General features: G+C 30.3%; 1 protein-coding gene across 2 annotated transcripts; it reads left to right on the forward strand.

Annotated features, from left to right (window-relative positions):
- Positions 1,336-6,181, forward strand: LOC109327298 (uncharacterized calcium-binding protein At1g02270-like). 2 transcript variants are annotated; one of them, XR_002105328.1, is made up of 11 exons: positions 1,336-1,871; positions 2,143-2,247; positions 2,345-2,450; positions 3,138-3,358; positions 3,457-3,533; positions 3,626-3,734; positions 3,822-3,947; positions 4,674-4,781; positions 4,887-4,994; positions 5,516-5,831; positions 5,885-6,181. XR_002105328.1 is itself a non-coding variant. In XM_019560373.1 (10 exons), the coding sequence occupies exons 1-10, from the start codon at positions 1,716-1,718 to the stop codon at positions 5,747-5,749; spliced, it is 1,350 nt and encodes a 449-aa protein (XP_019415918.1). In that variant the 5' UTR covers positions 1,336-1,715; the 3' UTR covers positions 5,750-6,181. The 2 variants fall into 2 exon arrangements, 1 of the variants encoding a protein (XP_019415918.1); XM_019560373.1 differs by having other exon boundaries at positions 5,516-6,181.

Here is an 11,716-nt window from a genome sequence, read left to right on the forward strand (position 1 = left end):
TTCTTAGTTGAAACTAAGTGCATTCTATGCAATGAATATTATAAGATGATAAGTGAAAACAAATATTCAAATTTTCATACATATACTAAGAGCAATAATTTTGGTTAAATTATTCAGAATGTTTCCTCTTTAATATTTTATGTTCTATATGTGTTTCATTTGATGATGTTTGGATCTGTTGAACACATGGGTTGTGTTTGGACAAAAAAAAAGAGTGGTACAAAACATCTATTACACAATATAGAGAAATTTAATAAATGTTTGAGTTGACTTTATAATATAGAGAAGAAAGGGTGGAGTAGTTGGTTATATCCTTGTAGTTGTAAAAATGGAGAGGCACACTAACGTTGTCCCACAAATATTAAAAAACTGAAAAAGTCAATAAATAAATAAATAAGGGAACAACTTATTTAATGCTCCATAATTACTATTGCCATAATTTGCAATTTCTCATTCACATTTCATATAACTTATAATTGATACATTTAATTATTTGCATATTTCTTATCACAATGAACATAAAGAATGAAGATTGAAATTGACTAGTAAAAATGAATGAAAGATGTGAGAGAGAAAGAGTGAGAAAGAAAGAGTTGAGAAAGAGAAAGATGAGAAACAAACTAGTGATACTTGATATAAGAGAAGAATGATAGAAAATGAATAGAAATAATTTATTTTTCTTTCTTTTTTGTTTTGTTAAGTAAAAAATGAGAAGAAAGATATTGTTATGATTCAAATGACAAACATGTTCATAAAATAAAAAATATGAGAGAAAATTATTGTTTTTTATTAATTAAAAATAAATATTATAATTTTTAAATTATCGGTTTTATTATAATATTAATTAACATTTTTAATTGATATTTTTCATGACTTATGTATATTAGTATTATTTAAAACCAATAAGTAGATAAAATTAAGAACATCATTTCATCCAAAAAAATTTACGTTCTCTTTACTTTTTCCCAAAAAAGTATAACAAAAAGAATTTAGGGTGGATCTCATCCGCTTGTTCTTCTCTTCTTTTTTTTTTCTTTTTCTTTCTCTTCATTTTCTCTAACCCTTTTCTCTCCACTCTAATTCACGTCAAAGATAGAATAAATCTTTGTTCTTTTTCAAGTTTAACTTTCAATCCTTTCTTACTCATTATTATAACTTTGATTTATGATTAAAATAAATAAAATTTTGTCTATAATTACGGTAGGAAATAATTGAATTGGGTCCTAAAATTTAGTAATTCATTCACGTACAAAAAAGCATGGAAATTTATGCTGTTTAGTGAAAATTAGAAATGGAAAATATATGAATCGAATGAGATACCATAACACAGCGCTATGCTATTATAAGACACAAAACAACGTGGCTCTCCACACCAATAACGTTTTCCTATTATTATCAGCAATCACCCTCTGTTGTTTCTATCTGTCTGTGTTTTTCACCTCCATTGTTATTGTTACATTCAAACAACAAAAAAACGATAATTTCATTTGTCTAACCTTTCTTATCCTTTGACCCCACCTATCAACTTCTAAAATCAATAATCATTCAAACCCACAACATGAATTACGGTTACTTTCCAATAAAGTAGTTAAATTTAATAAAAAAGGTTTATTTTTATAACTGGGTATATCTTTTTTTCATTGCTTGCTAGGAATTTGTGTCAATATTTGTTATATAAAGGGTGAAGAAGAAGCATTTGTGGGTTTAAACGTAGAATGAGAACGGATCGGTGGGCTAAGAGTATGGGAAGGATTTCAAGGATTGGGAGTGTTGCAATTGCTTCTTCCATTAAGGAGAATCAGCAACAACCTTGCATTACCTGCACTACTTTTAACATTCTTGCTCCTATTTACAAGCGCATCGATCATGAGGTTCTTCTTATTCATTCATATTCTTATTGTCTTTTACTTTCTTAATTTGCATTTTGAATTCCTTTGATGCGGCCCACTGCACAAAGGCTCCCATTTAGTGGGATCCGTGGAAGGTAGATATAGGCATTCTTATACCCGCAAGGGGGGAGGTGCTACCTACAGGATTTGAAAAATCCCGTGACTTCATGGTCACTAAGCAACAACCTTGCCGTTGTTTCATGCTCGCCCTCTCTCCTTTGATGCGTTGTTCTAAAAAATGGTGTTTTTTCAGGACCCAAGTTGCCGTGAAAGTGATTATAGAGCGTTCTGGCTGGCAAGGAATCATACCATATTGGATTGGCTTTTGCAGGAGAGCTCTTCAATTATCTGTCTTCAGGTTCATATTCACGTCCCTTATGATTGTGTTGAATGAATTTTGATGAAATCGATTCTATAATTGGAAACAGGCTAATATATATGTTGGGTTTGTGCAGGAATTTTGGGTTGGAAATGAAGAGCTTGTTAATTTGTATGAAAAGAGACTTGGGGATGCTGGTTATGTCAGTTTCAAGCTGGGAAGGACTAACAACCGTGGCGATGGTGTGCACATTCTCTCCCCTCTTATTCAATATACCTTTTATGGTCTTCTTCCTTGTTATTAAAAACAAATACTGCTTACTGAATTTAAAGGTATATCTGGATGGTGGGGTTTTGAGGGAAAGAGAGTGGAGATTTTGTTTATTCATTTGTAAATTGAGATGTTATAAAATGTTTGTAAAAATGAACAAAGGGTGATTGGAAAGATCATCTTCCATTTTATTGTTTTATCTGAAATAATTCTCAATTAAGGTGAATATTTATTTAGATGAAACCTTTCTCCTCTTCTTCCAACACTTTCACACAAACTCTGATAACTGGGTTACCCTTTTGCCATGGTACCTCGAAGTACCAATAGCATTGATCTTGAAACCTGGCGTCAAGCGTCTTCTCCCTTTCCAATCTGATGGACTGTTTTTTATCCAATTTGGTATATGGAAGCACTACATGACATGTTCGTTTGGCAAATATTTATTGAGGGAGGGGAACATACATGTTTAAATGGTTTTTATTGAGGACAAACATGTTTTGTAAATGTTCATTTTCTTTGGTGAATGAAAATTTTAGCTAGCATCCTACTCAGGCTCTCATAATGTTATATCTCATATCCATAGTTTTGTTTCTGAACTGCTTGTGGAAGATTTTAATATGCAAAAAAAATCTGATATGGCGTTCCTCTGGGATGTACAGGTCTTCTGATAGCAGTGCAAAGGGACTACTTTAATATCCTTAATTATAAGGAGTTGCACTTCAACGATTGTGGTGATCGTGTAGCTCAGCTGTTACATGTTGAACTAGCTTTTCCATGTTCACAGTGGCAGAACAGTGATATCAGGCAGGAAATTCTGATTGTTAACACTCACCTACTATTTCCTCATGATTCAAGCTTAAGCCTTGTTCGACTGCATCAGGTATATAAGCATTTGTTGCTATCTAAACACTTACATTTATTAGGCTTGGTGTCTCATTGACACCGACATACATATCTTGAAAATTTTCTTTTCCGCAGGTCTACAAGATACTTCAGTATGTAGAATCTTATCAAGAAGATTTCCAACTTAAGCCCATGCCAATCATGCTATGCGGGTTAACTTCAATGGACTTCCACTTTTACTTCTTTAAGTTTTTCATTTTGAAACACTTGAATCTTGTTTTATTTACCAGTTTTTATTTCCCAGTGACTGGAACGGAAGCAAACGTGGATATGTTTACAAGTTCTTGAGGTCCCAAGGGTTTGAATCATCCTATGATACTGCACATCACTACACTGATGCAGATGCTCATAAGGTGACATATTTAGCATTGCCGTCAGAAATTTTCTTCCGGACAAAAAAAATGTCAATTAATGATATTTATTAATACTGTTTTATATAGTGGGTTAGCCACCGCAATCATCGGGGAAATATTTGTGCTGTTGATTTCATTTGGCTTCTAAATCCTGACAAATATCGAAAACTACTAAAAGCTAGTTGGAGTGAAGCAGTATTTAGCATGTTCAAGGTAATCACATAACATTTGGACCTACAGTCAGTATTAAACATATTGTTTTTTACCATCTTTGAATGGTATTTTAACATGACATCTTTAGACTACAGGTATTTAGTATATTTAACACTCTTTGCCTTTAAGCAAAAGGAGAATCAGGCCAAGTTTTCAATGTTGGTCAAAATCCTGATTTTATAGCCCTCATTATCCTGAAACATCAATACCTCTCATTGCTGTTTTCATAAACTTATTAAAGGATAGTGGCAAGTACATAATTTTGAGGAAGACGGCTATAGGATAGAGCTTTCTAGTGAGGGACGAGTGTTGCTTAACCTTAACACATGCTATGTCAAGGAAGAGATCACTTCATTTAATTATTAAATTTATATGGAGATTACTTGCTATGTCAGGGAGGAGATTACTCCACTTATTTCTTAAATATAAATGGACCTTATTAATTAATATCTCTTTATTTAAACATTCTTGTGTTCTACTTGACAGTATTATTGTACTCTGGGAAATTTCAACTATATTAGCAGAAAGTCTGTCGGGGTGCTTGTGTGGCTAAATGACCATTCAGATTAAACTTTGTTTATGCTAATTGTAATCTTTATCTGGGATAAAATATTTCCTTTTCTGGTTCTTGGTTTTCTCTTATGTTATTTTATCAAGCCAAAGGTTAGCACTATTTTTTTGTTGTGGAAACATAATTTTCATTAACAACAAATTTTCCATTTTTAGTCTCTACTGAGGAGAGCTTCACTAACAGAGAGTGATGCATTTGCCTTTCTAAAGGCTGATAATGAAGATTGTATAACCTATTCTGGTTTCTGTGAAGCACTTCGACAGGTATGCTGCTGTATTAACTATCGGATGAGCAGTCTAAAATTTCATATAATGCATGCGCTTGCCTGAGAATTCATTGTGTTTATGAAGGTTTTTCATTCTGTGCAGCTTAATTTATTTGGTCATTGCTATGGGCTAAGTATTGAAGAGACAAAGGATTTGTGGGTCCAATCAGATGTAGATGGGAATGGTGTTCTTGATTATAAAGAATTTCAGGTAAAGTGTTTAATTTAGCACTTCAATAAATATCACACAAAAAGACTCCGAAGTCACAGTTTCTTCTGTAAAAATTATAGTGTAACTTGGGAATTGGAATGTTTTTCTCTACAAAGCAGATAACAGTAATGTTACATGGTGTTAAGGATATGAAAATAAGCATGTGTTCATTTCATTAGACAAAAAACATGTGAACTAAGTTGGTCTATCATGTGTAATTCATACGAAAAAGTTCTGGCATGTCATTTGATTAAGAATGTTTGTTCCAACATGAACAATTTAATCTGTATAGGTATATAATAAAGAAAATATCATCTAGTGAAGTCAAGATTTTCTGTAAATAGAGGGTGTTGAAGTTCAGTTTCTTTTTTTGGTTTGTTTAGAGCACAATGGTTTTGCTTAATCCATGTAGTTAACCCAACCTAGTCAGATAAACCTTGCTGTAGACTGTCTTTGTTTTGTGCTTTGTCCCTTGTGATTGTCTGTTGGCTTCATGCTCTTATATTATATGTTTTCTGCAGCAAATCTGGAATTCAACAAATTTAGAACAAAGAGATGACAAGAATGAGGAGCCGGATATTGGTTCAAATGATGCTCAGGAGCAAACAATTGGTTTCAGTGTAAAAAATGCAGTTCTGTTCCCTCCAGAGGTGGAGAAAGGTAGATGGCCAGAAGACTACTCTCTTTCTGATCATGCAAGGCTCACTGTGGTGTTCTCGCCGATAAGAGTTTCACGCTCTCAAATGATTTGCTGACAACACATTGGGGTGATCAAGCTTAGGTTTTAGAATTAAGACTCTGTACATAGATAACATGGTAAGTAACCGGCGAAGAGTGGTGATTACTAAACAGCCCTGTGTGGTGATTACTACACCATCATCATTGACCAGAAGTGATCTCACACTATTGACAAGGCATAACATGAGTAAACTCAAGAGGGCAATTTGAAATTCTACCACTCTAGTATTCTCATTCATATATCACTTGACAAAGGGAAACAAAAGAAGATTGATCTGTATAGTTGTTTAGGTCTTAGGCATCAATCAACCTTTTTGTAGCTTGTGAGACGTAAACTTCTTGAAATAGAGAAGAGTTTGAAAACCTTGTATCTTGTATCATATTTTTTGCCCTGGAACAGTGTTCTTACATTCAAATTGTACATAAAATAACACAATTGTTAGATTGGTCAATTTTATGAGATTGATGAATTCACTTTACTTTTAAGTTGGTAAATTATATGCAAGATTAGTTAGTTATGCTGCAGAGGATCCATAACTAGCCTTAAAGAAAAAGAATTTGCATATAACAGACTTTTCAAATGAAATATTATCTGGACAGCAGTTGACAGTTACACGCCTATATCTTGGCATTGTTTTCAGCTCATGCAACTAATTATGCAGCTGTGTACAGTTTATTCACCTATAAGATTGTGTGCGCCACCACCAACTAGATCGGCATTGTTGGCGGAATTTGATTCCTACCGTGTTATGAAAAATGGTTTTTTGGGAGAGATTGTACATCGAAAACGGACTAGTCTTCTACTATCGATGGGAAGACATCTTGGCGCACACCTAACAAAATTATGTGCATCCACACTTTATTCAATAAAACTCTCACACATAAGATTTGGTAAACATATACTAGCACAACTTCTGAGGCATGTGCATAATCTTGAAGTACATACTACTTGCACAAATTCTCTGAGGATTTGCACAATCTTGAAGTTAATGTGGATACGTACCGCCATAGTATTATCCACTGGCATAGACAAGAGTACTATGAATGTAAATTTGACAAGTATTATGATTCTAATTAAGATTTGTATGTCCCACACCCAACTTTAAGGATAAGTATGGCAGCCTTTCCATGTTTATACGTCAATGCTGTATTTGGCATGGATAAAAAACCAGATACCAGAAAATAATTGTTGCATGAAATTTCAAGATTTTAAGAAAATCTTGGTGTTGGATTATGTACATTTTTTAGCAGGTATATGAAGCAGCATTCTAAGTATCAAACGGAATATGAGAAAAATAATCAGTTTATCAAGTCCAGATTTGAATATGTTGAGCAATCTTTTTGGTTACATAATTTATGATCTTTCAGCCACAGATTTGTGATCTTAAGCTTCAGCCTCGTGTCAATCCTAGAATTAAAGCTTTGATCACATTTGTGAAAAAGTATTACTAAATTTAGATTCTCAGACACCCTTTAACTTTTTATCAAAATAAGTGAACAAAAGTTTTGTTTTCCCCTCTTTCTGCCCCCTTTTCCTCAGAAACTGCATAGGATCTAAAAAGGAAGTAAAAGTACTCTGAACTAGAACATGTTGTGAGGCTCCATTGCCAACCATTAAATAAATAAAATAATCATAAACCTGTTCTTTCCTTTTATCTTGACTGAAAAGAAATAATATATTAAAAATTTAAAATCTATGCACCAGTACTATAAACAATGATGATTAACCAATCAATGGTAAATGATTTACTGACAGTGTAAAAACATTTGCATTGTCAATGTATACATATTAAATCTTGACCCAAACTCTTAAGAGTCTATCATTATTTCTACTTATATGCACTTCAACTAATTAATTCTTTTTCAGTGTGAAACTTTTTGACTCATATGTTACTTAACTAATTACTAACTACCGAATTCATCATCAACTAACTTAGCTATACATTGTAATTACCTACCATTATGGTGCAGCCGTATACAACAAATGATGTAAAGCACGACATTTCCACTAATGCTAACTTGCTAAGTGCAACCCACAAAAAGAGGGGATAGATTCCTTCCTCCCCCCTCTCTCTCTTTTAAAGTTGAGACTGGATAGTCTTTTTCCAAATATCTGTTACAACTTGTAACCTACTTTATGGAAGTCTATCCAACCAGTAATGTAGACACCTCAGTAACTAATAGAAGGAATAATTAATGTTACTTTTAACTCATGTAAATAGAAGAAAAAAATCAGAGAAAATGATGCCTATAAAATAAGATTTGTGTGACAAATATCCCATAGAGATTCACATCCCAACAATTACATTGAAAAGTGGGGGTCTCTCATATGCTTATTCCATTATTTTACCAACAACGCGATCTAATGTGTCATACTAAGTCATCAAAGGTGACCAAAATGTTAAGAGTTCAATTTCTGAGAACAACACTTGTTGGAAAGTGCAACCACAAACAAACCCCAAAAGATATTAGTTTATTACTTAAAATGTGAGAATATATCTTTAATAGTACCAAAAAAATTATAAAGACCTATTGATTTATACGGTATTTCTTATGTTTTTTATATAATATATGGTTTTTTATATATGATAATTAACATTTGTTGGGAAGCGCAGCCACCCGAAAGATATTAGTTTATTACTCAAAAGATGAGAAAATATCCTTAATAGTACCAAAAAATTATAAAAACCCAGAATTTCTTATGTTTCTTTATATAACATATGGTTTTTTATATATAAAAATTAACACTTGTTGGGAAGCGCAACCACAAATAAACTCCGAAAGATATTACCTTATTACTCAATAGGTGAGAAGATATCTTTAATAGTACCAAAAAAAATTATAAAGACTCATTGATTTATACAGTATTTCTTATGTTTTTTTATATAATATATGGTTTTTGATATATGATAATTGATTTGTCGATACAATTTATGAAAAATTCAGAAAGTATTAAATAATAACAAGCATAGAAAATAACAAGTAATAAACTGTTAAACATTTAGATAAAGAAATGGAATTTTTATTCATATGGGAAAGATACATAAGAACTTTTTAAGATTGTAACACATAAATTAAAAATGAAATTAATATGTTTACTTTTATTAAATTTATGTGATAATTTCTAATTTGTCTTAATCTCTATAACAATTATGGTGAATCATTTTCACTTATTTTCTTTCACATTAATTAAATAGAGGTAGAGTTATAAAAAAAACAGCCATGCATTTATTTTTAGTTTCCTAAAAGACATATAAATAAGAACAAAATTATTTTCCTATAAATACATTCAAGTGAAAATGGAGGTAGTAAAAAATAAGTAAAATTAAATAAATTATAGTGTGGTATATCAAAAAATTGTAAAATAACATGATTTGTTCAACTTCATATAACGAGTTTTTATTATTATTTCTCTTCAATTTATTATGTTAATTTATTTTTAGTTTATGAATTTTGTATTTATTTAATTATTGATCAATTCTCCATATTAAAACATTTCTGATATGAAAATTTGCAAAAAATATTATAAGTGGGCATATTGTACCGGCTTTATCAATAAAATATTAATCTAGTGATATAAGATTTTGCTAATTTTCAGGATGACCAAAAGATCAATTAATTTCTAAAAGCGACACTTGTTTAGAGAAGCAATCACAAAAAAAAAAATTAGTTCAAGAGAATATTACCCAGAAAATGTTACACCCACTTTTGATTTGTGATGCCAACTAAATGATCCAAACGGCTAGTTTTGCCTTCACTAATAATGTCTCACTTACTTAAAGATGGAGTTGAGTAAAGAGTTGAATAGTTTTACAATAATATATTACTAATTCATGGAAAAAAAAGATAATTTAATATTTATGTACTAACCGTTCAAAAAATTTTACACCGTTACATCAGTATTTAACACTTATTTAATTTATTATTATTTAAAAGTAAATAATAATTAATACATAATTGATGTATTAACCATATGCAAACTCTTATGTTATGATTTTATAAAAGTAAATATTGGTCTCTTCAAAAAAATTCATAAGTTCCTAAAAATACTTTTTAGTAAAAGTCTATAACCCTTAAATTCTATGTCTTTTATAAATAACTATTCTGAATTATTATTCTCTTATAATTATCCTTTAAACTTTTATTATTGATGAAATTGATCTTTACATAAAAACAATATTAAATTACTAATAATAAAGAATTCTCATGTGTTTTTTCGACTATCATATCATTATTACTTAATTTTAATTTATTTATATAAATATTATTTTATTATACCCTTTTAATTTTGAAATTTGATTAATATATTTTATTATTTATATTTTGACAATTATTTCTTTGAGTTATTGACACTCACTAACATGTATTAAGATAATGGTGTGCATATTGTTATTATCGTGAGTTTTATGACAGTAGTTTTTGAAACAATATTTCATTATTATTATTTACAAAACACATAAAATTAATGGAGGTGAATGCAGTTTTCCTAACTTTATAAGTATTCAATAATCAATCTTTACTTTTTTTACCTGAATGCAAATAAGAAGTCTACTAACTTAGGATCCCAAATTAATTATGCAGCCACTGTTCACATCATTGCTTTTCAGTTTTAATAGAGCCTTCCACTATTTCCCAATAAATAAATAAATATATATAAAATTAAAATGTCTCAAAAACGGAAAGCAAAGTGTACAGATTATACATATACATATATAATTATACATCTGTCAGTTTTCTTAAAACAGTACTAGGGATTGAGAATAAGAGTAAAATAATATTTAAAACCCAATTCCACGAACTTCATACTAAAGTATGATTACATATTATATTAGTTTAATAAGCTGAAAAGCAGAAAACAATAAAGCAGTAACGGAGTGAGAGAGAAAAACGAAGGTGTGGCGATTTTGTGGAGTGGAGAAAAGATTACTATAATTTTTGGTATATAACTGTTGTTTCCTTACTCCCCACGTAAATTGAGGGCTCCATCACCTATTATGCTTTTGAAAACATTGTCCCTGTTACATCTGATTTGTTGGATAACGTGGTCTTTTTCATACTGATTAATGTTATAAGTAATTTTTTATTTAGATTTTCAAAATACGGAATTGTATTTCTATATATGCCCAAATATATACATTTATTTTAATTTTTAGGGATTCAGATATATAGTAATGTGTAAATCTATCAAAAAAATATGGTGATTTCCTAATTTAAATGAAAAGGATAGTCTAGGAAAATAAAGGTATAAAAATAACCCAAGATCTTCATAGAGATTTTCTTAATCAATGAATAAAGTTCAAACTAGTTAGATATAGTTAAGCATTTTGAGAATAATATCAAGAGTTCAATCAATATTATATGTAAGTAAAATTTTGTTGACAAAGACAAAATCTACTACGGTAATTTATATGCTTCATAAAAAATTAGTCTATAACAATGTGCTCAATTGCAGTATCGCTCTTACCAAAACCAAAAGATTTTCTTAGCATATAAGTTTATATAAATACATAAATATTTTATTGTACATAAAATATTCATGAAAATCCATCATAGATTTGGTTCTTAATATATAAAATTAAAATATGACATATATCCTATGATTTTAATATATACTCAGTGTTTTTTATACTATCAAAATATTATCTATCACTCATATGTTAATTCATTAACTCTCAAACAAAATTAATGATAAATGATGTGTTATTGGTATGAAAATCTTTACATTGATATATCAAAAAAAAAACTCATTCTATTGTGTGGAGGTGGTAAGTGGATGTTAGACTGTCTTAGGTGAGAACATGAAATTTAATTTTGATGTTCAAGTTAGTATAATTGTATAAGTGAAGCTATAGAAAGATAAGGTAGTATAGAAGTATATAAGAGCAAATAAGTCTCTCTATTTATAGAGAGGTAGATTGGAGTATACTCCAAAGTAGGTGCTTAAGGATGTGTATGGTTTACCAAAGAAAAGTTAAGAGAAGAAA

The sequence above is a fragment of the Lupinus angustifolius genome, chromosome LG15 (assembly GCF_001865875.1).
Source record: "Lupinus angustifolius cultivar Tanjil chromosome LG15, LupAngTanjil_v1.0, whole genome shotgun sequence".
Lineage (NCBI taxonomy): Eukaryota > Viridiplantae > Streptophyta > Magnoliopsida > Fabales > Fabaceae > Lupinus > Lupinus angustifolius.

Bases quoted from the DNA above. Each gene is read 5' to 3' on its own strand.
- LOC109327298 (XM_019560373.1), top strand. From the start codon at position 1,716: ATGAGAACGGATCGGTGGGCTAAGAGTATGGGAAGGATTTCAAGGATT. The intron at 3,735-3,821 runs GTGACATATTTA...TGTTTTATATAG, and splicing joins CTGATGCAGATGCTCATAAG to TGGGTTAGCCACCGCAATCA. The intron at 4,782-4,886 runs GTATGCTGCTGT...CATTCTGTGCAG, and splicing joins TCTGTGAAGCACTTCGACAG to CTTAATTTATTTGGTCATTG.